The following is a 27,306-nucleotide window of genomic DNA, read 5'->3' as shown; positions in this document are numbered from 1 at the left end:
CCCTGTAGTTCAGCAGGCGAGCAATTATAGTTCGAGGCGGCGCCCCCGGCTTGAGCGTCGAGGCAAGGAAGGGTACGGTGCGCCCTCTCAACAAGGAAGTGTTCAGACAATGCCTCAGGCCCAAATAAGGATTTAAGGAGTTCTTCCATGTGTTTCTCCATCTGGCCCTTGCCGAAGGATTCGGCCACTCCCAACAACGCGGATATTGTTTCTTCTGGACCTGGATTCGAGGTCCTCACACTTGCTCTGTAGCTTGCTCATCGTGTCTTTAATATAGGATATATCACGACTGTGGTGCCCGATAGTATCCTCATTAACACTTATCCTACCCTCAGCCTCGGTGACCCGAGCGCACTCCTTATCGATCCTGGCTTTCAAGGAGACTATAGTATCCACTACCTCATCCAGCTTGGTATTTACAGCCAGGAATCCGTTCTGAACTAGCGTGGCCAGTTTGTCCTCTGTCTAACACATCTGTGTAACACATCCACATCCTCTGTCTTCCTCATCTGCCTGCGTGCAAATTGCCACAGGATGGCTAGCCGTATTGGTAAATGTGTCCATGGGGCCCTTCTTCTTGCCCCCAGGGGTCTTAGAGGCTCTGTTTGACTTACCAGATTCCCCCATTTATTTGTATCTTGACCGTACGTGTATTGGGTCTGGCAAAGGATCTCCATAGGGTCGAGGCCCAGCCCAAGGGAGCAGACTCAAGGGGCAAACAACAGAGTGCGCAATCAGGATGGATTGTGTCCTCTAACGTATACGGAAACCAGTGCACCAGCAAGAACTCCAGTATGTTAGCCCCCAGGGGTCCCCCCCCAGACGGCAGTGCGGAGCCAGAAAGACTGAGTAACTGTTGCGCCGAAGGGGCGCCTAGTCGTCACAGCCAGCAAGATTCAGCCACAAGTAATACGTAGGGCCCACTGCAGTCCGGTCAAGGAGATTGTGGAGCCAGTGTGTGAGGATAGAACACGGGAGGTTCGCCGCACCAAATTGGGATTATTCGAGAGTCAATCAATCACCCAGCACCGGATGCCACCCGTACCGCCAAGCAAGGCACTCAAGGGGCCATAGATGTAAGCCTCAGCTGGCGATGGTTATCAATATGCACATCGGCCTACGGCGGCACGGGAACCAGTGTCCAATTTAAGAGGGAGGGACGCGGGCCCAGCGGTCCGTATGTGCCGCGCAGCTGGCCCCCAGCACATAGACAAGCGGAGGGGCACAGAGGGAGGCAAGCGGCGAGGCAGGGGGACCACGGCCACAGGGGAGACCAAGAGCCAAGAAGCTTCGGCGCCCGCATGGCTCCGCGTCCCCTCCCCCCACACCCAGCAACAGCTTACCCGGCGCGTCGGATTAACAGCCGGATTGACAGCGTCAGGATCAAGCACCGGTGAGGGTCGGGTGGCACCAGGGCCAGGAGAGGTGGTCCGGCAGGCAGCGTCAGTCAAAGCCGGGCTGGGGCACAGTAGACCATCCGACGCGACGAGTCTCCAGAGCGTCTTCACAGAAGGATGCAGGAACCGGCGCCAAGGAGGAAGCTCTGCCCCTCAGCGGCCCACAGCGCCCAGCAGCCGCGACTGTCAGGTAAAGTCGCCTGGAGCCAGGAGTCGGCCCGGGGGCGCCGCTCGCGCCGGTGGATCTCCGAAAGGGCAGAGCTCGAGAATGCGGCAACGCCAGGAGCTCAAATTTTCACAAGTGGCGCCCGAGCCCGGCTCCAACCGGCACCCCGATCTGCAGCAACTCGGCCAGCCCAAGGAATGATTTATTAGCACAGGATGTGAAGGCGGCGCGGGAGCTTCGGGTCTAAGCGGCCATCTTCTCAGTGCGCAACAGCGCCCCCCCCAGAAAGGGAAGCATTTAAAGTCTGGGCGAGAGGGGCCTTGATGTCCAAAACCACTCATCTATTGAGGGGCATACGCACGGAACTGGAGGGGGTGGAGAGAGAATTGAACGAACTGGAAGAAACTTATAGCCACACACATAGCGGGGACACACTGGCCAAAATACATAAACTCCTTAGAGATTTCGACAAGTTAGCAAAGCGGGAAATGGAATACATGGCAGCCCCGACCCGGGCGCACAGATATGGTGAGGGTAATAAAGCAGTGAAAATGTTGGCCAACTTGGTTAAACAAGAGAGACAAGAAATCCCGATTGCCGCGATCCAAACGGCGCAGAATGAAATAATCGCGAACGAACAAGGAATCAATGACGAATTCGTTAAATATTACAAAAATCTCTATACGAACAGAGATAGGAAATCCACTGCTGAGATTAGAAACTACCTTGCGGCGCTAGACCTCCCCAAGCTCCCAGAGGAGAGCAAATTGATACTAGAGCAGCCCGTTACAGCAAGAGGCAATCAAGGCGCTCACATCTGGCAAAGTGCCGGGCTCAGATGGACTGAGCGCTGAATTTTATGAAGAGTTTCGGGAGGAGCTGGTCCCAGTGATGTTGGAAGTATGGGAGGAGGCCCTGGGTAAGCTAATACTGCCCCCCACAATGCGAGAGGCTATAATTACGGTTTTGCCTAAAACGAGACGCTTCGTATGGACCCTTATCCCTCATAAATGTGGATGCTAAGATATTTGCGAAGGTGCTAGCAAACCGCATGCTACCCTTTACACCCACGCTGGTACATGCAGACCAAAGTGGGTTTATTCCCCGAAGGTCCACTGTCTTAAACCTCCATAGGTTATTCGGCATAATGGCACAAATTAACCCAAACAAACAGGCTGTGGCGGTGTCTCTTGACGCAGAAAAAGCGTTTGACTCAGTCTCCTGGGAATACCTCTTCTTGGTGCTTGAGGCGTTTGGAGTGGGCCCCCACTTTATCAAATATGTCAAACTGCTATACACCGCCCATGGGGCGAAAGTATGCACAAACGGAACCATGTCTGGGCTGTTCGAGCTGGGCAGAGGAACCAGACAGGGGTGTCCCTTCTCCCCCATTCTTTTCACCTTAACAATAGAACCCATGGCAGCTGCAGTTCGGTTGAGACATAACAACGGGGGTATAACACTGAAATAATATCACTGTACGCGGACGACACACTGCTTTATGTCCGCGAACCCGAAAAAAACATTGACCCCATCATGACAGACATTAACGAATTTGCACAATATTCTGGCTACACGATAAACAACTCCAAGTCAGAAGTATTCCCACTCACCCCTTCCACGAAAAACCCTGCTCTGACATGCGGCCTCAAGTGGGCAGACCGAAACATTAGATACTTGGGGGTGTTGGTTTCAGGCAATAAGCAAACCCTTTATACGGACAATCATGAACTGGCACTGCAAACAATACCAAACTACAGGTCTGGAGACGCCTTCCAATTTCATTGCACGGCAGAATCGCAATCCTTAAAATGATAGTATTCCCGAAACTGCTATACCTGTTTGTAAATATCCCCATATGGCCAGGAAGGGAATTCTTCTCCAGGCTTAGGTCCATGGCGGTGTCGTTTCTCTGGAACGGGGGGGGGGGGGTGGCCAGGATCAGCTGGGAAAAGATGACAGAACCATATGAAGCAGGGGGGATAGCGGCGCCAGATTTTGAGCTCTACTGCATAGGGGCGCAGGCTCAGTTCGCAAGGTACTGGTATGATCAGGTAGATAATTCACCACACACTTGGATAGAGGAATACACCACTGCACCCACAGACATCAAATCAGTCATTTATGATACCAGACACAGAGATGCATGTGAATTTGACCCTGTGAGCTGCACCGTTAGGGCCTGGGGGCGATATTTAAAAGACTGAATATAGAAATGCCATATAACCCCGAGACTCCCCTTTGGAATTATCCAAACATCCCCCCTACATTTGATACCAGTAAACAGGATGCCTGGGACCGTGACAGAGAGATGAAAGTGGGAGATATGTATATAGAGGGGAAGTTCGCAACCCTTGATGTATTCACAAGAGGTGTGGGAGGAGGCTCACTCCGTATACTACAGTACTATAGAATGAGATCTGCATATCAAGCATGCTGGCCGTCATTCCCTGACAAACCCACCTCTCACCCTTGCACACAACTGGTTACAACACAGGACGGGCTGGGTATCTCCAAATTGTATAAGGTAATACAGATCCACACCCCCACGGCCAACCGGGTGAAAGAGAAATGGGAAACAGATATGGAAATGCAAATACCTGACGACACATGGAGCAGATATTGCGCACTCACGAAAAAGGTATCCCTCAATGCGGGACTACGCCAGATACAATTCAAGATTCTCAATAGGCTACACTACACGCCTGCAAAGGTAGCTAAATTCACACCAGACGATTCAGGCAATTGTCCCAAATGTGGGATTCCGCAAGCGGGATCCTATCACATGTACTGGAAATGCCCGGAAGTGGCACGGTTTTGGGAACAGGTGGCCGCCATGTTGGCTGATGTCACACAGATTCCTCCGCATTTGTCTCCCCAAAAATATCTGTTCGGGGACATCGGTAAATGCTCGGAAAAAGTCAGAAGACTGTTTAATGTATCCTGTATTATTGCTAAGAAATGTATATTGCAAGTATGGAAAAGCTCAAAGCCCCCTACCATGAACACTTTCTTGCGAGAACTAACATACATCAATGAGTGTGAGGAACAATATGTGCTTACCCAACCCAGCGCGAGCCGACCGAAGGACATCTGGGGCCCTTTCAGGACATATCTATGTGACATGCTTACGGACAGCGAAACAGATATGTGATCGATGAACTGCTTAACATGTGATAAAGCTATTACTGTAAATGTACCATGAAATGTGTTGACTGAGTGGTGTTGTAACTGATCAGACCTTAATAAAAAGATGTTTAAAAAAAATAATTATGTAGCACAGCCACCATTTTTAAATTTCATTCTAACCCTGCACTTCGCTACTTGAGCAAGCTTGCTCGTGACATCATGGAACTCCCATCTGCTGGCTGGATGGGGGTCCCATGGAAACAGTTGAGAGGGAGAGACCTGACAAGGGAAAGGATGGATGACCGGTGGCTATTGATACAAACCTGTTAAGATGACTATACATATATTTGCTGTACAATGTAAACAGCCTTACATTGAAGATACCGTCTGCGAATCATCACTGCATGCTTTACAGAATACAACCGAGTGCTGGTCATTCAGTCCTGTGTCGGAAACATGACACATATCCTTAGGGCTGCATAATCCGTTGGACTCTGCATGTCTTCCCTGGCCCTATCTATAAGCATTTGGCATTATTCCTACCTGTACATTAACACTGCTCATTGGCGTTTCTACTTACTGGTTGCTCAATGGCCTTAGTTCTGCCCCCTGGCAAACATTTTTGTTTTCACATTCTTCTGTTTTCTGGGACATATTTGGACTCCAAACATATATTTAGTCATCTTAACACATGCCTTGTGGCCGTTCGTGCTGAGCTGAGGCTTTGTGAATAGTCAACAGGTGAAACGTAATTTAAAACTGCAACGTATTCCCTTCAGTACACGATGAGCTGATTTGCCTTTGCCAGGAGTTTCTCTAGTTGGGGAATGGGGCATCTCTGTTCCTCTGAAAGCTGCATGGTGAAAAGGAAAGATCATATCCCTAGCAAAGATTTCACACGCTGGAGGACATTGTTTCACATCGCACATTCTTTTTGAAATGACTACAGGACCTCAAACCTAATGTGTCTTTGAGGCTCCAGGATTCAACATGGTCAAATTTGTGGCATGTATGTAATTTATGTATGTGTGCGATTTATTACAAGCAAACCTAGTCGGGAAGCTACAGAGCACTGTACAAAATGTGTAGTGAAATCTATCTTTTCCAAGCTTGAGTGTGATTATTGGTGTTTACAAACAAACATCACTGCTGCTCCGACCTTAAAAAGCCTTTCCCTTAAATGGCTCAGCCAGGACTTTCTGGCTAGAGCTTCAGAGGTCTCCATAAAGAGCTACAGACTCTGCAAGCGGGGAAGGGTAACTAATGCAGCTGGCGCCCAGACGAAATTGCGCCCTTGCACCTCCACGCTCTCCCCACATCGACAAGTGATGGCTGAACTCTCTCACTGCCTCCTCCACGACCAAACCTGATCCCTAACTGCCTTTCTCACTCTAACCTTCTGCCTGAACTAATCTGCCTCTTCTCCACTGCTTTCTTGTGCCGTTTGATTTTCGAACCTAAATGTGTGTGTTTGTAACTTTTTGCACCCCACATTTTGCATTGCGTTTTTGTGCCCGGTTTGATTTTCGAACCTAAGTGTGTGTTTGTAACTTCTTGCACCCCACATTTTGCATTGCATTCTTGTGTCCTGTTTTCCAAACCCAGGTGTGTGTTTGTAACTTTGTGCACCCCACATTTTGCATTGCATTCTTGTGCCGTTTGATTTTCGAACCCAGGTACGTGTGTTTGTAACTTCTTGCACCCCACATTTCGCATTGCATTTTTGTGCCCTGTTTGATTTTCGAACCCAGCTGTGTGTGTCTGCAACCTCTTGCACCCCACATTTTGCTTTGCATTTGTGTACCCCTCCTGTAACTACTAGGCCACCTGGTGAGTTAGGGCTAGGACTGTGCAGTGCAGCCACCCCTCTTTCCTTCAACTATCCTCTGCCACTCTGACGGTGCTTACCATCTCTCCCATTTTCTGTAACTGCTACACTATCACTTACCCTCCTTCTCTCACGAAGTCTGGAAGACATAAAGCACAAAAAAGACATCCTAAGTGCCATCCCTGGCCTACCCATCGCAGACACCCATGTCAGTGCAACTTCCAAACAGGATATCCACTGATATCCTCTTTTCTGTCCCATCCCAAGGTCTATGGACTCCTCATTTTATCTCTACTCTCTCCCCTTTCACATCCTCTCCCATTAATGGTGGCACCAAGTGGAAGTCCTCTTGGCGGGCTACTCATTATCAAGCTGTTTCATTAATGTCTACCACACTGGTACAGTCCTGGTTCAGGGTCCTCAACCCAACCTCCTCTTTGACTGGCACCTGCCGTCCCTCATTAACTTCCTTCCCTCAACTGCCTCTCCCCCAACGACTCTCTCTGTCCCTCCCTCTCTGACTGGTGTACCACGCCCCTGTACTCCGGTTCGGAAAACCTTCAAAGGCGGAGATCTTCACCTGGCCACACTCAATGCCCGTAAAGCCAAGAAACACTCTGTCGACATCTGCCTCCTTCTTGAGGACATTGACAACATTCTCGCTCTTACTGAGACATGGTTCAATGCCAGCTCAGTCACTGCTTTTGACTCCCTTATCCCCGATGGCTACAAGATCATTTCCAAGCCACAACCTAACCGTGCTGGCGGTTAGGTTGCCATAATCTTCCCTGAGTGGGTTCCTTCCCCCCTCATACTCACCCAGCCTTACTCTTCCTTTGAGAGCTTGGTCTGAAAGTTGGTAATCTCTCCCTCCTCCTGACAATTGCCACTATCTGCAGGCCCCCCTGATACTACCACCCTGTTTCCTCTCTGAATGGGCTGATTTCTGCTCATCTCTCCCCACTAACACCTCTAAACTCCTTCTCTTGGGTGACTTCAAGATCCATTTGGACACCTCTATCACAACATCCACCCTCTTCCTTGACCTCTGCACCTCGCTCTCCCTCCATTCTGCTGTCTGGTCCAACCCACTTGGCAGGACACACTCTTGATGCCCTTATCCCCTCTAATCTTTCACTCTGCCTCTCTCGTATAACACCTCTCTTCTGGACAGACCGCTCTCGCCTCTCGTCTTACCTGGGTACCCTCCACCCTCTGACTGCACCTCCTGCAGCCCTGCCAAACACGTTCACGAACAACCGTCTGATGAAACAAGTGTCAGCTGCTGCCTTTGCATCTCCCTCCACCCCTGACTCTACCTCTGACTCTTCTCTCAGCAACCTCCACCTGGCCATTACTATCACTCTGGACATTCTTGCCGCAGTCATGAGGATCTGCCTGAAACCTTCCAAATGTTGGTCTGAATTGGGTATCCCAGACGACTGGAAGGACCTGTGTGGAAATCCACTCAATTCAATGTATACTGTTATACTGATCGTGGTTATATATAAATGATGATTCATCTAATTGTTCTTAAGTTTACACAAAAGGTAGTCTTTATTCTTAAAACAATTCAAAGATGGGCCTGTCGCAAATAATATCCAATGCATTTCAGTCATTTGTGACCATCTACAGGGACTTCAGTTATTACCAGCCTTCTTTTTTCTTCACTTGGGGTAGACCCAAAGTTATCTTGTATTAAATCTGGGGCCCTCCATCATTCTAAGTCTGTGCATGTGAATGGGTTGACACGGGTACTGATCTAGTCCCAGGCCCTTTGCAAAGCACTGGTCACATACTTCAACACTAAAACTCTGGACATCCTGAGCACCCTTGCTACCTTCTCCCCTAACCCCTCCCCGGCCGCCTTGCCTTCTATGTCCTCCCACCCTCCTTCTTCCTCTCTCTCACCTCCTTCTTCCCTGTCACACCTGATGAGGCCACCAGAGTTGTCTGCTCTATGAAGGTCTCCTCCTAACAGGTTTCCCTTTGCGCCTCCAGAACCACCAAAGAGGTCATTGAATACCTCTTTCCTGGTAGCCCCGAGGTACAATCAAAAAAAGTCAGGAGGGAGCAGTTTCCCAGTTATGGCGGCCCAGCTATGGAACACACTCCCACTCTCCCTGAAGGCGACCCAGTCCTTTTACAACTTTAGAAGAAACTCCATTACATGGCTTACTGAGAAGTACTAACGCATAGTACACCTCACCACTGCCGTAAGGCACCTAATGTACACTATTCATCTATATTTGTGCCATTAATGCTGTTCCTATGATCAATCATCACATGTAACCTATTGATTCACTCATTGTCTTATTGTATTTCTTTGTATTCTGTGACCATGCATATGTATAACATGTGTAACCTTCCAATGCGCCCAGATACCTCTGGGTTTGGTGCTCTATATAAATAAATAAAACAAACAAACAATTGTCTCTCTTGCTCCCGCTCTTGCTGATTGCTGCAACCACTCTTTTGCTGGTGGATCTTTCCCCTCCTCCCTCAAGCACTCCCTTGTGCGCCCAATGCTGAAAAACTCTTTAGCAGACCCTACTTGTCCAGCTAACTACTGCACTATTTCTTAACCCCCTTCCTTGGGAAACTCCTGGAGAAGCTGGTCTTCCCTCAATTTACCTCACACACTGAACTTGGTGGTGGTCTCCACAACCATCAATCTCGATTCAGAGCATCCAGAGGCATGGAAACTGCTCTTCTGAACATCCGTGAAGAACTGCTTGCATCTCTGGATTCTAACTCCCCAGCTGTCCTCATTCTACTCGATCTCTGTTCTGTCTTTGACACGGTCAACCATTCCATCCTCATAACACGGCTCCATGAAACCCTGGATATCCCGGAGCAGACACTGGACCGGCTGACCTCCTTCCTAACTGACCGCCCGTACCAGGTTATTCTGGGCACCTCCTCCTCAGCTACCTCCTTCCCACCTGTGGTGTCCCCCAGGGCCCCAGCCTCTCCCCCTGGCTCTTCTAACACTTACCTTGCTCCGCCGGCAAGCATCATTTCCTCCTTCTCCCCCAACTTCCAGTGCTACGCAGATGACACTCAACTCTTCTTCAAACTTCCTGCTGACCCTCTTGCTTCTTCCATCATGCCGGACTGCCTATCTGCCATCCATTCCTGGTGCACTTCCAATGACCTCTGCCTCAATGCCAACAAAACGGAGACCCTTGCTATTGGGACCCCTGCTCAGTCTTCCCCTCACTTTGGCCATCCTCTATGGACTCTCCCCCTTCTCGTTCATTCAAAGCCAGAAACCTTGGGGTCATCTTCGACTCCTCTCTCCTTCCTCCCTTACATTCAGGACATTCTCAAAAGAATTCTCTGTTTTCTCACTTTCCCCCAGAAGCTCAATGTCATCAGAGCTCTTTTTCTTTCTAGACTTGATAGTGCAATAGCCTTCTCTTGAATCTGCCTTCCTCCTCCCTACGACCCCTCCAGCCAATCCAGAATAGAGCAGCAAGACTTATCCTTGGCCTCAAGCTCAGGGACTGCATCTCTCCTGCCCTAAACACTCTTCACTGGCTGCCAGTTGATCCACTGATTAAATTTAAATCCCTCTGCATCATCCACAAGGCGTTCTGGGGCCAGGGACAATGCTATCTGCAACTTGAAAATACTAAATATTTGCCCTCTAGACTTCTATGTTCCTCTGGTACCAACTCTATCTGTGTGAAGCGTTTTGCTAAACAGAGGGCTGGAGGCTGATCTCTTGCTTCAGCTGGCTCCCTCATGTGGAACAACCTCCCCCTTCCTCTTTGTCTTGAGCCGGACCTCCTCAAATTCCGGGAGCTCCTCTAGACTTTCCTTTTCCCTCTTCTCCTTCCGTATCTCCCTTCTCTGCTAAACTAATTTGCTGTGCCTACACAGAGCATTTACCGACACCCAATGGCCTATGCCACTGTAGGCCTGCACTTACCCACTTATTGCAGCTCAATGCTCACCAGCACTTACTATACTTGGCACTTATATCTGCTGCTCACCCACGAGCACGGACACGTCAACACTTACTCCCCACTCCCTCTTACGCTCTTCTCTCTCTGCACTTGCACATTCTGAATACTCACAAGGCCTAATAGTTTTGTCTTTATCCTCCAGTGTATATATTGTTTTCAATCTCATGTTCCCTCCCTGCTGCCCTGTGGGAGCTTTGAAACACAATTTACTTATTGTATAAACGCCTAACAAATGCACAATAAATTAAATAAATAAATAATGGTTGCCTTCTGAGTGTTCTGGTGATGCAGGTGTGACTGTCCACTTCCAAGAGACAGAGACCAAAGAGAAGTGACCAGGGGTTCCTCTCCATTTCACCCACATGTCCGTCAACCACTGACTTGGGGAGGTACCCGGCCCATGAGTCCTTTCCCTGGAATTCCCCAGAGTCAGGCAGGGGACTTTGTCAAACTGATATATAGTTATATTTATTATCTTCATATAACCCACACCATACATACTGGCCTGTGCTAATGGATGGACCTTGCTATTAGGGCTCATCATGAGTTTGATGGTAATACAGTGGTAATTCTGCGCCAGTGGTATTACCGTTACTGCTGGGATGACCAGTGGAATTACCACCATATCATGACTTCACGGGCGCGCTGACCCCCGCGCGCTAACAGTAATACTGTCGGCCAATATTACCGCTGACAATGGTCATTGGGCGGTAACACCGCCCAAATCCAGTGGTATTACCGTTACCGACACCACATCCGACAGTTATATCGCCGGCAGTATTACTGCCAGAGGAATAACATCACTGCCGAAACGGAAAGCAAGGCGGCGGCCATCTATAAAATCTCAATCCACTCTGAATCTCCCATTTCGTGTTGCCATCTGGACAGCAAATATCCAGAATCAACAAGTTTCCAGGAAAAAGCGATGGAACGATGTAGAGTCTAGGGTATGGTAACTCCTTGCATGCCACAGGGGAGAGAGTGCTGCCACAGGAGGTGGCACTGTGGAACCCCTCACCCTTATGCCATGGGAGGAAAAGGCCAGCTCCATCCACCACATGGAGGCCATAGAGGGTATCGGAAGCACAGAGGCCAGAGCAGGAAGCCACAGTGATGGCGGTAAGTCTATCAGACCCCACATACATATGAATGCAGTGGCCAAGAGCATGCGTCCCCCAGCATAGATATGCACAATGGGCAAATCACAGCAAATGCACAGTGTGTACATGTATGTGCCACAGGAGGCGGGGAAATGTAGAAATGCACATGCATGGTTGGCGAAATGTGCATGCGAACACAAAGCAACATGAGAAGCATGCATGTGTGCCATGATTGACCATATTGGCAAGCGAAGCCCCACCACACTCGCAACAACAAGCCATTTTGGCGGCCAGCAGGCAACATGCACATCCTCAGCAGGCACTACCTCTACCCAGTAGTAGCAGCACTCATTGGCCCAACACCACCCATGCCAATCATACTAAATGTGCATATGAGGAACACACCGAATGTTGAATGTGTGTCTTGCAAGCCTGCTGGCATATCTGTAGGATGACTGACAGCATGTCATTGTACTCGTACAGGTACACAGTCCACGGACAGTGAGGAGGCGGGACCCTTCACTGCTTCCCCACCATCCACCTCACCCCCAACCCCCGAACAGGCCAGACCAGAGGACAGCAGGTGCAAGCGGCAGAGAAAGTCAGCAAGGCCACCACCACCACCACCTCCACCACATATAAATTCCAGTAGGACTGGAGGACATCACCATCCCCACGGAGGTGCGCAGTGGCTCTTCCAACGTCCAGGCAGGTGGTACTGCTGCCACTGAAGCTGCCATTGCCACAGCCAGTGCCTGTGGCAGAACACACTGCTGCCGTCCCTATTCTGGCTGCAACAGATCAGGGTGCCAACTTACCACCTCTCCAACACGGGCAGTCCAGCCACCAGCCCATCGTGGAACAAGCATCGTCCATACCACTGACGAAGAGGAGGGGAGTAGGAGGAGCAGAACATGGGCTTCCACTCCCCATACTTCAGCATAAACCCTCCACACAGAACAACAATGCTGCCTATGCACATTATGGCAGCTGTATGGGTGAGACTAGGTGCCATTGAGCAGTGGCAGGTATCTATTGAGGCACTGGTGGGCCAGCAGGTCCAACACATGCAGGCTATGAGGGAATGCCTCCAGGGGTGTAGCCGCAGAACGCCCGTTCCCTTGGTCAGGCCACTGCTGCCATGACCACAGTTGGTCAGAGAGGGCGGGAGCACACAGAGGTAAGGTCAGGCTCTGCTGAGACCCTAAATGCGTGCATGCAGCTCACCCTGCAGTAGATCCGGGTACAGGGGATGGTGTTAGGGGAGGTGTTTTGGGGATGGTATTTAGGAAGGGTTTTTCATGAGGGGGAGGGGTTTTGGAGATGTGTTTCAGGAGTTTGGGGAGGGTTTTTGGTGAGGGGGGTTGTTTTGGGGATGGTGTTTAAGGAGTGGTGTTCAGGGGGGTTTTGGTGAAGGGGGAGTTGTTTTGGGGATGGTGTTTAGGGACGGTTTTTGGGGTAGGTTTTTTGCATTTGCCCATTAAATAGATGTTCACTTAAAGCAATGCTCTGACATTCCTTCTTGTGTGCAAGTGTTTAATATTGTGATTTTATAGAGAGGTGCGTTGCAAGTGCATTTCAATTGTCATCAAAAGAACTTGTCAATCAGTTCTTGCAGATTCATACGTCCATCCCTACCCTCTTCCCGCTCACTGCGTGGCAGCGCATCACCCGCAGGTAGTGAGTCCTTCTCTTCTGAGGGTGGCATGTCCTCATCAGGGGCAGGGGAACATTCTGCCTGATGCAAATGTTACGAAGCATGGCACAGGCAAGATCTATTCCCACCTCTCTGGCCTGTACATTAGGGCCCCTCCAGAATGGTGTAGTCACTAGAAACGCACCTTCAACAGGCTGGAGGTCCACTCTATGCAGAGCCTGGTCTCGACGTGTGCCCGTGGTAGGCCAGCTCCTGTGGCGTCTGTGGATTCCACACTGGTGTCATCAGCCATGGTATGTGGGGTTATCCAGACTCACCTGCAAGGTCAAAGGTCATATGTATCAGTCAAAGAGCATTGTGGATGTGTTGCACACTACAGCGGCATGTTGCGAGACAATCCGTGCATGCATTTCATAAGTATTGTCACACAACATGATTTACCATGCCAGCATTTCATATGTAGTCGTTCACTCTGGGGGTCCATTTGCTCTGTCGTGCAACATCATTCACACAGCTCACAGCCAGCATTCGTCGCTTTCAGGGTCTGTTATTGACAGGGCAGCATGCCATGGTGCCTATGTTGGGCCTGTGTGTTGCTCCCATGCATGTGCCCTGATGGGTGTTTAGTTGTACTAGTGCAGGTTGTATGTGGCTATTCCACGATGGCTTCACATCCATTGTCACCTGAGTACATGGCATTCATTCTGCCAGTGTCGCATTCCTTTGTTGAAGTGTTATAGCGTGTCATTCCATGTATAGAGATGTGAAATGTTGCATTGTGGTTTCTATGTGTTTGTTGCTAGCCTGTTCGGCCTATATTCATTTAATTGACGATTTACTGCTGCGTTGTCACTCATGTCCTAGCCCTGCGGGTTGTAGTCTCTCATGTGCACGATTGTGGGGGCAGATCCCGCATGTACAGGGCCTTGACAGGGCATGCATTGTTCAGTTGTGGTAAGCCCCCCAACCCCTCACATGGTATGTCTATTGTGCTGCGAGAATGGTCTGTGTGATGGTAGTTGTACTCACCCAATATCCACATCCGCTGCCCTCTGTGCCTCTCCATGTATCCAGGCAGTGTGCTGTTCCGCAGGACCAAGGCATTGTGGGTGGAACTAGGAAAGCGGGTACAGCAGTGTGTAATGAGGTCAGGATCACAGGTGACCTGGACATTCAGGGAGTGTTACTGCTTCCAGTTACGGTATACCTCTTCAGATGCCTGGGGTACCAGCAACCCCACATGGGTGCAGTGCAGAGCAGCAATGATGTTGGGCATGTGGGCTGCTGAATACAAATGTGCCTTCATGGTGTTCACCTGTGCTGGGGTAGTTGGCAGGGAGATGTGCTGGGAGACATGGCGCAGGAGTGCTTCCAGCACTTGCAGGAGCACATTGGAAAATGTGGACTGGGACATGCTGTGCAGCATGCCCACAGTGTGCTAGAAGGTACAAGTTGCCAAGAAATGCAGGACCGACACAAACGTCAACAGCGGGGGTAAGGCTGTCCTGATGTTGATACAGCCCTCTGTCATCCTGGATCAGGGCGAGCAGCTCAGCAAAGGTCTCCCTGTTCAGCCGATGCAGACCAATTAGCTGGGTGTCTGTGCCGGGGTATGGATGCTCGCCTTGCATGGCGTCTCCTCCTCTCCTCCGCGTCCTGCTCTACCAGCCTCTGCAGCTTAATGCAGAGCTACAGCAGCTGCGTGTCCATTTGCACAGAAGCCAGTGGCAACATGATGGTTTTGGAAAGTGCGTTTGGGGAAGTTGTGGGCCTAATGTACCCTTCCTGAGTGGATTGGGTGCACCTGTGGCTTAATTTCCATCACCTGGAGGTAGATGCACTGGGATTTTAATGGTATTACCGCCCATTTCAACGGTATTATCTCTTGTTTTCCAACTTGTAATATGGTGATAGCACTGTTTTGGGATTTCAGCGGTAACGCTGCCAACGTTAGATCTGTCAGCGTTCATTCCACCAACGGTATTGCCACCAAAGGTAATACCGTTCCCTCTTAATTTGGTGGAACGGTAAAAGTGACGGTAATACTGTTACTTCCACTTTTAACGTATACCGACATAATCATAATGAGCCACGCAAATTGTTAACATTTTTTAAAATCAATTTACCAAATTACCGTACTTCAACACCATTTTAAGGGCAGCGCGTTCAAATATCTAGGTAGAATTCAAGCACTAAAGCAAAGCAGACATATATAACTAACCTAGCACGGTGTCAGCATTCCTGGAGCCATACCTGCATAACCAACTTGATTCCGTCCAACTCAAATTTTGATCCGATTAGATCAGGATTGTGTTGAGGTGTCGTTGTGCCTTCGTAACTGTCTGAATGCCGTGGGCGACTGGATGGACCAGAACTGGCTCAAGCTCAATGGTGACAAGACCCAGGTGTTGGTGGTGGGTTGTCCACCGTATCCCTTATTATGGGTCAATGCTTTTTGGCCCGCCTCTTTGGATCCCCTCCCCACTCCAGTTAGGAAGGTCAAAAACTTAGGTGTTGTTCTATCTGCCTCTCTCTCTGTCACATCAAGTCACAGCTGTGTGTCAGGCAGGCCATTATCATCTCAGGGTTCTGAAGAAGGTTCTTCCTATGATACTGGTACAGCTGTGCCCCCCGGTGGTCGCAGCACTAGTTCTTTCCCGCCTGGATTACTGCAAATCACTGTATCTATCACAGCCTATTGGCATGATTCAGCGGCTACAGCGGATACAGAACCTGGCGGCCAGGCTGTCTACTGGAACCCCATATGGAGCTCACATCACTCCGGTACTGTGCTCACTCCACTGGCTACCGATCAGCCAGCGTGTCTGCTTCAAGGCCTTGTGTATAGTTCACCGGGCTATCCACGGTCAAGGGGCCAAGTTTTTGCAGGCCAAATTCTCCCGCTATCATCCAGAGCGAGACCTACGCTCCTCCACTGCGGATCTCCTTGTAGTCCCAAGATATCATTGTACTTGGATTGGCGGTCGGGCTTTCTCCGTGGCCGTGGCCAACCTCTGGAATGATCTCCCTCCGGCCATGAGGAAAATCCCCAATCACCTTGCTTTTAGAAGAGCTCTCAAGACCACTCTGTTCTAGCGCCCTTCTTTGTAACGTGTCCTCGGTTGTCCAGTCCTCCCTCTTCAGCGCTATGATGCCTTCGGGCGACCGTGCGCTATACAAGTGAAGATAACATAACATAACATGTCAGATCTAACTGCCTGCATATAGACAGTGATGACAGGTAACATCATTCCTAAATCTCTCAGTGATGTTCACATCAATTTGTTTTTCCTCTTTATGGATACCACACAACTACCCGAGTCATAACTTTCCAATTGTCCTAAACCACCCTTCGTTCTTTTTTCAATTTTGAACAGTAATCTTTTTTTTCACCCGCAGTCGAAAACTGTGTAGTGAATATATTTGATGACCTGAATGTTATGAGCCATAGACACTGCCCAGCCCCTTTCTCATTGGCCGTTTTTCGACACAGAATACAATGGAGTGTTTCCATGCTGTTGTTAGAACCCCCAACTATTGATTATTTTCCTGTTGTCTATATTTTCCTTCTGGAAATCATTTAAGTTCTTGGACAATGGAATAAACATCTGGAGCAGTGATAAGGCTGTGGTGCCCCAGAATTGCCTCCTATCATTGACTGATTCAGTTAGGATACCTCACTTACAAGCTACACTGGTTATTTGTATTTTCAGTATACCATCCCTTACCATGACCCCTCCTTGCATGGTTTCAAACTGCTAGCTACAAGACATTGCAAAATATTACAGCTACTCAATATTAGCAACATTTGCCAATTGCGAGGAATTTTAGAGGCAGCTTTTCAGGTCTGTTGCTTTAGTGTTAGTGGGTCATGGATCAGTGCAACAACACTTACAATTTACTGGTAAAGGCGCATGTACTGTTCATTGATGTAGAGCTTACGGCAAACACATTGCTGTGTGCTACAAGTAGGGGTAAGAGTTTCAAGTTGCAAACAACAAACAAGGCATAAGTCACTAACCCCTCAATTCTCTGCATAGATGCAGCACACCATTTTCTGTTCACCAACAGTCAATTATTAGTAGATCCAGAAGCGGTGTATGCCTTGTCCATCTGTGCCAACTATTTGGAGATTCGAACTTGCAGACTATCGCTCCCTGAAGGTCCCGTAAGGTGTACCCATACCTTAATGTAACTACTAGTTATGCTCTGGTACCTCCGTACTTATTTGAGCTAATACTCTTGTTGGATAACCATGACAATAGTCTTGGACTTGTGTGCCCATAAGCCTTTATTTTGTTATTTGCCCATATTTTGACACGTGTTTCGACCATTCTTGGGTCTTTTTCAAAACTAGACTTGTATTTTCTTGATCTGCTCAAACTGAAATATGAAAATCCTCAAGAATACACTTTAATGGGATGAATTCCCTTGATCCTAAACGATAACATCCCCGTTTCAAAGCAGGATAGTCTTCCTTAGCCAGCAATTATCTCTTTTATTATCTTCTTCTGGCCACATATATCCATGCTCTGTTTCTGTTCAGCACCTTGTGCTTGAGTGCTGTAATGGTCCTCCCACAGTCTTGCCGGAATGCACAAGAGCTTGCCGCAGACCTTCCACTCTAACATGAGATCAGAGTGGCATTTGCTGTTGGAACTGTCAGGTGTAGTCTTTTTGGTCACAAAACCTAAGCCTAAATTGCCTCATGGTCGGTTTCCTTCAAGCTGAAAAACGATGATCTGGATCATTAATCTGAGCAATGCTAATGTTTTTAGATTCATTCAAAACCTTCCAGCCACCACTTTTCCTGTGTTGCAGTAGTCACTGTAAATGGGATAGGTATGCCCAGACATGGGTCCCCAGGTTTCTGTGCTTAGAGACTCAAGCTACACCTCACTCTTGACAACCCAGTGAGGCCAAAACAGGTATGAGTTACTTGTGGTCTTGTGCAAAGGGGTTGACTTTGCATTTCTGGTTGGAGTGCCCCTTTTGCAATGAGACCAAGTCTGATTTGCACATGGTCTTTTGCCTTCTGTAATGGCAATGATCTGGAGGGTTTCCCTAAGCAATGTCACTTGTCTTTGATTCATTCAAAGCCATTCAGCCATGACCATTCAGTCTTGCAGTAGTCTTTTGGCCAAGCAGAACCTATCAAAGTACTTGAATCATCAAAAATTGCTTTCTCTCTACTATAATGGTCGTTTTCTTGAGAATGGCCAGATATCTTAAAACCATTGTGTCGAGTTGTGGCCGCAGCAAAGTAATCTTCTGGTCAAACCCATGCATTTGGCAAATAGACGAAATTGCTTCCACAGAATGGTACAAACTCTTGTTTTATTTAGAAATAATTGTTTACTTACTCTGTTTTCTCACTGAAAAGTATTTGTTTGACTTCCACATGCAGGCTCTGTAATGGAAAATACATGGTTCTGATTGCTATTAATAGGTGTTCCTCTTGAACAAGGGCCAGATTCCTTGGTTAGGGTAATGCTACAAATTGTGTTTCTTTTATGTGTTGCCTTTTATAGGGTCCTTTGTATATTTGTGATGTTTGGAACACTACGTTTATTTTCTTCAAAGCTCTTTTGGGCAGCCACCCCGAGAGTGGTTTGCAGCAAGATCCTTTGACTATATATCTTCCTGCAGGAGTTTTGAAATTAAAGTTTTATTGAGTTACTCAAGATAGGTACTTCTCAGGGTCAAATCTCAGCAACTGGCCTAACCTTGTCTTCTCTTCTGTGTGTGCTGGAGAGGTGAGTTGAGGCCGGCCCTTCCTGGAAGCCACTCTGTCAGGACAACAGGCTAACACATTCCCCTAGCAAACTGGGAACATGGAAAGGCAGCTGTTTCTCTGCAGGAAAAAGCTGACACAGAAAAAAACCTCCAAAACATGACAATATGGCAATCCTGCTCTTGCCGGAAGAAGGCCCATAGAGATCACAGGTTTTTCACCATAGGATAGAGTGCCTTCCCAAGAAGGAGATGAAGAGCCTTGAAAAACAGAGAAAGAAAAAGGAGGTACCCAATAAGGAGGGCTACAGGGAGTAGGTGGCGAGACAAGCTAAGAGGCTAGTCCGGAAAGCCAAAGGAAAAGGAGACAAAAAGAGTACTAAAGCACAGGAAAATAGCAGAAAAACAGTGAAGAGTCAGCTCAGGAGAAGCCAAAGCATTGAGATGTGCCGTCAACATCGAAGCGCAGAAATAAACAGGTATGCAGAGGCACATGCCAAAACGTGATGACATCACACGGCACATGGATGGTTGTGGCCGCCAACTTGGTAGGGACCGCGGAAACCTCCACCACGGATACAACCGCCAGCACGCAGGGATGACATCAAGATAGATACTTTGCAATATTACTATATCTTCACTGAATCGACTGCAACTACTTAGATTTTCTCTGTAAAGTCATATGTCATTTAAGTGTTTTTCAGAAACAATAAATATATGTTTCTCACTGTCAAAGGCCCTTATTATAAGTTTCCCGCTATCCCGCCGGTAATTCCAGCGGCATACCAGATATTGGACTTAACGTTACCACGCCTGATATCCTGTTATTTCTGGGATATTACAGTTGCCGGCAACGACGGTCATTCCCCATTCCATGGAGTACCATAGGACTCCATGCGGGGAATGGCAGGTATTTCCGGCACTGGAAATACCTGCTGTTTTTGCCAGTGGGGGCCTGATTAACCTCATCCGGTGAACCCCCAAAAGCAGAGGACCACAACTTTACTTAGCAGAAAAAATCTCAGGCAGTGGGTGGGGAAAACATTACTTGTGCTGTAGTGAAGGTGTCATTAAGAGGAGCAACCACAGGGCAGTTGTAATAGGTGGCATGAAGGCAGTGGCCATGTTTAGAAATTGGATGTGCAAAATAAGTTGCATGTGGGGAAACGGTTACTGCACATCCATGTGGGGAAACGGTTACTGCACATCCGGCAAGCAAAGTAATTATTTACTTCACACAATTATAAACAGAATAATGGTTCTCTCATCCTATTATGAATGCTAATGATATGGCATCATTGCAAACATATTTTGAAAAGTCAATTGTTTGTAACAGGATAGGAAGCCTTGTGTGCCTCGCATTTCAAAAATTATGAGTCCACTGCAAATAACACAAGTATCTTGACAAATGACATGAAAAATACCTACCATTTGGAGAGCAACAACAAAAGGCTTGCGGACTCTTATGAACTTATGGTATACCACAAAGAACTCTGTGACCAGAAGGTTTCTCTTTTTCAACTTCTTGAGAAAAGAAGCAATGTGCATAACAGGTGCCTCTAAAGCATGCCATTACATACCTGCATTAGTATTGCATGTCTTTTGGCTTAACCGGGGAGCCTTGGTTGTGGTTTTGAGTCAGTACACGCTTCTGGTAACATTTGGGCTTCATTTCCACCACATGTTTTTAATCTGCCTTATATGGCTGCAAATAAAAACACATACACCTGTCCTGGTCCTCCATTCTTAAAATGCTTCATTTATTTGAACCTTTGCTTCTGGATGTGCAGAAGACTCCTTTCACAACATGTTCATTATTCTTTTTTTATCATTTCATTCATGCACTTCTGTGTATCCAGAGAAGGAGGAAGAAGTCGACACAAATCCGTCACCAGCAGCTGATTCTGAAGCACTCACATCATACAGTTACAAAGAAGGGAAGTACAGACAATGGCAGGAGAAGGTCTATAAACAATACGTAGCCACTAACTGCAAAATGTGCCCTGTATGCAATGTTCCCATCGAGGTGAGTTAGTTTCTCAAAATGTCCTGTAACATTGCCAAATAAATAAATGGTCTAATGTTTTGTATTGCAAGGAGCCTCTCCATGTACATTGTTACAGAGAACCGTCCACTGTTTCAGCCATTTTATGCCAGAACCGTGGTGCAGAAACATGTGTTGTATGGTATTGGGAGCCACTTATCAGCTCTGGGATGTGGAGGCGCTGAAAAGTGTTTTCCCGGTGACATTTTCCCTGTTAATTAGGAAGCAGGTGTATCATTCGAAAGGAACCAAGGCCAATAATAATATAGCAGCTAAATCACACACCTTACTTTCCCAAAAGTACAACTCTTGTCCTATAAACCGCCAAGGTCGTAAAGTAACAAAAGAAGAAAAGGTGAAACTAATAAAAAAGAAAAGCTTAGGGACTTCTTCATTTTGACCAATCTCCCCAAACTCTCTCCCAAGAGGCCAGGGACAAGGTAAAGTTTCAGATCACAGCTAAATAGGTGGACCTAGCAATCACTTCTCTTCTGGGAACTAAAGCAGCTGGACAGATGGCGTAGCTGAAATGTATGACAAAACATTCAAACCGATTTGCGCCTTGAAACACTTGTGTATAGAGGCGCTTTATAAATGCCATATGATATCATATTTTGATTGACTGCCTAACTACATTATTTAATTCTTTTCTCTGCTCCACCTTGGTTACTCATACCATTATATTTCCTATCTTGTAATTGCTCTCCTTAATGGAGATGCAAAGATCTGTGCCAAAATCCTTGCTATATACTTGATGGAGGTCCCACCCTCATTAATAGATCCTGGTGAAACAGGGTTTATCATAAATAGAAAGTCCCATGATCATAGTCGGCGTGCCATTAATTTGAAGGATTATGGATAAACGTAGCAGAAACGCTTCACCTATTTGGCACTTGATGGCAATAAGGCATTTCATAGCATACATTGGGAATATATAGAACGGGCCTGCTGTACATTTTTGCGTTTTCTCATACCTTTATAACATTGATTGTCCAATTTTCAAATTCCGTTTAGAAACATTAAGGTTGATGGTACGTGGACAAACTGTACAAGAACAGAAAGAGGTACCAGTCAGGGATGTCTCTCGTCTCCCCCGATATTTGCTTTGTCTATTAAGAGACTAACTCATTGAATCCATGATATTTGAGCTATCAAGGGGATCATCTGTGAGGGAGGCTCTCACAAATGTGCATTATACGCTGACAATATTATCCTTTTCTGCTTACATACTCCTCCCTTTCTGCAATCATGGGAGTTTTGCACCATTCCACTAAGGTTTCTGGTTTTGTGATTAATGTTTTTAAAATGGGTTTAAACGAGAATCCAGCTACTATTTTCGTCCATCAAGAAAACCTTTAATTCAGTTGACCTACTTGGGGATCTGAATCACTTTGTCCTTTGGCGCACGGCATAATGCAAACACTTGCGACATATGGAAAGCGTGTGAGAAACTTCTGACTCTGGCATATGCAGGAAATCTCTTGCCTTGGGAGTATATGTTAGGGAGAATTCTCAGAAATGTGCCAATTCCCTTAACCTTAGAGACCTCCAGCAACTTTGCTGGATTTTGAGGACTTGATTTTTTTACCTGGAGAGAGTGTGATCGTTTTTCCCACTCTCGCATGTATTTTGATGTGTGTTTTACCTCCGAGTTTCTTTTGGTTATGGAGTCTAACCCACTCCATAGGCATCATATTTTTATTTGTGTCACAGCACCCTCAGTGAAGTGACACAGGGAAGCCTTTCGGGCTTTCCCAAGGTTTAACTACCTTCTCTGGGATAAACTACTGTTTCCCAGGGTAAGTAAAGTGAAATTGACTTTACTAGTCTTTTTAAATTCCTAGACCCAGCACACCCTATCTTACAATAAAGTGCTGGAGGCGTTACTTAGTATGCCCTGTGTCTAGATAATCATGTAGCATTCACATGCTACCCTTTCCTCTCAGAATATCACGGATGGCACTCTGTTAAGTGTGGCACAGGGCACCCAAGTAGGGTTTGGGTAGTTGTGCTGAAGTAAGGTGGACAGACAAATACACACACAGCAGAAAGTAAAAGATAACAAATAGGTAGGCAAGTGTAGTAGGCAAGTGTAGCAGGGAATACAGGTACAAACAAACTGGATTCCCTCTTGGGGTGTATGCAGAAGGGGGAAAGAATGTTCCACAGACCTTTGGAAACTCCAGCCTTCTGCACGGATTACTATAACAGAGGCCCACGCTGTTTGCTCATGGCTGGGAACAACAGCTATGGGTGTCTGTTACACAGAAACGAGACAAGGGAAAGGGCAGAGGTTGCCTGGTGGAAACCAACAGACAAACTCTGTACAAAGGGGTCTACAATAATACAAGAGAAGACAATTACAGACAAATCCAGGAAAAAGGAAGTTGATGAGCAAACTAGAAGAAGGGAATGAAAGGAAAGCAGTATAACTGAATTGGACAGGGATAAAGAACTGAGGGTAGAAAACAAGGAAGAAAGCAAGGGAGCAGCAGTCAGGAAACAGGGGGGCTGCAATAACTGAAAGTAATAAATGCAGGTAAACTGTTGAGGATTGCAGAGGACTGTAGGGTGCAAGGTAAAGAGCTCAGAGGAGCAGGACAGCAAGGAGCAAGCCCAAAGGAGCAGGGCTGTAAGGAAGGGAGCCCAGAGGATAAGGGCTGTAGGCAGCGGCATGAAGCAGGCTGCAAGGCAAGGAGCCCAAAGGACAAGGGCTGTAGGCAAGGAGCCCAAAAGAAAAGGGCTGTAGGCAGCGGCATGAAGCAGGCTGCAAGGCAGGACGCCCAGAGGAGCAGGGCTGAGGCAGGGAGCCCAAAAGGCTAGGGCTGTAGGCAACCGGGTGTAGCAGGCTGCAAGGCAGGACGCCCAGAGGAGTAGGGCTGAGGCAGGAAGCCCAAAAGGCTAGGGCTGTAGGCAGCAGGGTGTAGCAGGCTGTAAGGCAGGACGCCCAGAGGAGCAGGGCTGAGGCAGGAAGCCCAAAAGGCTAGGGCTGTAGGCAGCAGGGTGAGGCAAGCTGCAAGGCAGGGAGCCCTAAGGAGCAGGGCAGCAAGGAGTGAGCCCAGAGGAGCTGGGCAGCCAGGCACTGGAAACAGGATCAGAAAAAAAACAGGAACAGCATGCGAAAAAATGCGTGGCTCGAAGCAAAAAGGTGCTGGAAGGACTCTTAATGCAAGAGACTGAGCTCCTGCAGGCAGCAGCTTTTATACCGCCCAGTCCAGCACAGAGGCAGGCTAATTGCTCGCACCTGGATCAGCACACCTGCATACAATCGGCCTCCGCCCTTTCTGTTCCTGAGCTGGTGGAAGCAGAGCTGATCCCTAGGGCTTCTGGGGATTGTAGTTCCGATGATGAAAAATAGGAATTGCCAGGAATAGATAGTTATAGCAAAGTGCGTTGTGGTAAGTGTAGTTTGTTGGAAAAAATAGAAAAGCACCAAAGTCTCGCAAATGGGAAATAAGGTCCAAGAAGTGAATAGTGGTTGATCCAACAGTTTTCTGCAGATAAATGAATAACAACTTGTCCATATTGATCGCCAATGTATGCACCCATGGCGCAGGCATGACAGTATGCCCCTCTCCAGGCCCCCTGAAGACCGACCTACAAGAAGAATGTCTGTCATAACAAAAAGGCACATCATGAAGCACCAAAAACTGTTTAAGGTTGTAAGGTGGGAGTCTTGAAGGGCGGAGACAGTATCAATGTGCTGAACCTTTGAGGTAGAAATCAGAAAAGACAAAGTCTTTGGAACACAAAACCCAACAGTGTGTTCATGAATAGAGGAACTGTGAATGTCTGCTGCAGGTTCCATGGCAAAGCTTGCTTTGAAAGGCAACAGTAAGGTGTTGAAAGGTGTCGCCAGAGGTACAGCAGAGTTGGTTGCTCTCGGAAGGTTTTCCAAGGCATCAGACGCAGCAATGGCAGTCAAGATTAGCCGCAGAAAATTCAGGAGTCACAGTGGCGGGTTCTCCATGATTTGTAGGAAGTTTAGAAGCCACCACAGCAGAGAGATCATGAATGGCTGTAGATAGTTCTGATGCTGTAGCAACTGGGAGTGTGGGTGCCATAGAAGAACCAGCGGGCAGTGACGCACCTGAGACTGATAGAGTAGAGTCTGGTAGTTTTAGTGCTGCAGAGGCACCAGCAAGAACAACCGGAGCTGTAGTCCCAAAAGAAAAGTTGTTATCTGACTTAGCGACAGGTTCTGTCCTTGCAGGCAGAGAGGAAGGGGGTGCTTCTGCTGCAAAAAGAGTGATGTGAGATGATGCAACAGTAGTAGATTTAGAAGTATTAGCAGGAGGAGCAGCAGAGATTGGGCTAGCAGATACATTAACGGGTAGTATGACAGATGTGGGGTCATGATTGGGTAGGCGTTCTGAAGGCTGATCTTCAAAGTCTGGTGTGCTTGGTGGGTCTGGGGTATTGACTGATGGAAAGGCTGGATTCCAGACAGGTACCGGTTATTGTTCAGAATTAGAATCGTGGTCTGGTGTACCAGAACCCGAGTTACCGTGGTTGGAAAGTGAAAGAGCTGTGTCAGACTTTAGAAGGGATGCATATGCTAAATTTAGGTCTTTCATCTGCTTGGTATAAATCTGTATCCTTTTCTGCGTGGCAATTCCAGGCCTTACCATGTCGATCTCTAAAGACAGTATGCCGGTTGTAGGACATTGTGTCAGAAGGTCTGGAATATTGTGTCCCTTCATAGAATTTTTACTATGTAAATAAACAAAGTCATCATAGAGATCTTCGGTCTTTCTTTTAAGGCGTAGGAGTTGTTCTTGTAGCAGGTATGTATCATTAGCCTGATCTAAAGCTTCAGAATCTGGTGTGGCAGAAAATTCGGTTGTAGCAATGGGAAGACTGACCTTAAGGTTATTGTGGTTAGTAGATACTGGGGAAGCATTAAGACAACCGATGGTCAGTATAGGTCTTTTGTACCCAGGACCAGGTGCTCTAAGCTCTAACAACAACTTGTCCATATTGATCGCCAATGTATGCGCCCATGGCGCAGGCATGACACAGAATGACTGGTGGCAGTGGTTTTACAATGAACTACCATGATTTTTCCTGACTGCGAACTGTTCGCAGCTCCGGTAACGTTAAATCACGGGAGCCATGTTTTTCAAGATGGTGCCGAAGACTCCTTTGTTAAAATGGTGCCCGGTCTTCTTTTTTCACCATTTCTTTGTGGAAAGGTCCTTCTCGAGTTTTTCTCTGCGTGCCAAACCAGATTTGGTCTTTGTTTATTTCACCTTTGGCGGGCTTCTGGAGTGAAACCCGCCTCTGGCTCCAGAGTGTCTGGGGTAGGTAGGAAGTGTGGGAGGTGCCCGAAACACCCTCTGCTTTGTCTCCTAGGAAACCCAAATGCACTCGGTGATGATTGGCTGGCTGACAGTCCGGCAAGGACAGCCACCCTGCTGGGTGAGTGGCAGCTAGGCTGGAATGAATGGGAGAGAACTGAATAAAAAGCAAGTCTTTTGGCTTGGAAGGCAGAGTCGACCACTGGATGAAGGAACCGAAGAAGAGCGTGAAGAGGACGCCTGATGCAACTCCTGGACCGTTGGTTTGCCTGGTGAAGCCCTGCTGCAGTGCCAAGACGACGAGTTTGAATCGACAAAGAAGCCCCTGCAAGGACAACTTCTCCCTTTGAGTTGGTCGGACCAATCAACTCTAAAGTAAGCCACCTGGACACTCATCTTGGAGCTGGTTCAATTTCCTCTGAGCTGCTACAGGAAACCGTAGAGCCAGGGAGAGAGACACCAGTTTGTGTGTTGCTTTTAAACTGGCCTAAAGCGTTTGGAAGATCCTCCGGACTCCCACGACATCGGACCGACCGAGACTGACCCCCGTCAGCCGAGTGTAGGACCTCAGAAGCAAGGACAGTCCACCTTGACAGCCAGGACCAGCGGTGTTACCAGTGCGGTAGCTGAAACGCGAAACAGTCACTGAATTTGAAGTTTGCCAGTTGCAAGCTTTGACCCTCCTAGTGCAGTGCAGGAGTACCCCGATGTCCTCCCTCTTGTCCCCACGACTGAGGCCCAAGAACAGCAAGATCTGCAGGAACTGCCAGGAACAGAAGTCATAAACTGCATCTTTTTCTTCATCGTAAGGTACTGTAAAACAAGACTGAGAGAACTTACCTCTCACGATAAAAGTGCTTGAAACTTTTGCAACTCACCAGTCTAATCAGCTTGTGGCCCACCATTCGATTCTTCTTTTTACAAACTACTTCTAAGAACTTGTGCAGAGACCTTTTCGTTTACTTACCAGAACCGCTT

General features: G+C 47.7%; 1 protein-coding gene across 3 annotated transcripts in view; it reads left to right on the top strand.

The window, feature by feature from the left end:
- Positions 1–27,306, top strand: part of LOC138581278 (E3 ubiquitin-protein ligase RNF14-like) — a 221,707-nt gene that overhangs the window by 178,383 nt on the left and 16,018 nt on the right. For 2 of the 3 annotated variants that reach the window (XM_069652481.1, XM_069652482.1), the window contains exon 7: positions 20,844–21,010. The exons of the other annotated variant lie outside the window; for it this stretch is intronic. In XM_069652481.1, the coding sequence (XP_069508582.1) occupies positions 20,844–21,010 (167 nt within the window). The remainder of the gene's footprint in view (positions 1–20,843; positions 21,011–27,306) is intronic. 3 annotated transcript variants of the gene reach the window in all.

Source organism: Ambystoma mexicanum, chromosome 3p, assembly GCF_040938575.1.
Source record: "Ambystoma mexicanum isolate Mex_15411 chromosome 3p, UKY_AmexF1_1, whole genome shotgun sequence".
Classification (NCBI taxonomy): domain Eukaryota; kingdom Metazoa; phylum Chordata; class Amphibia; order Caudata; family Ambystomatidae; genus Ambystoma; species Ambystoma mexicanum.
The sequence above is the reverse complement of the archived record's forward strand: the minus strand, read 5'-3'. Positions and strand labels throughout refer to the sequence as shown.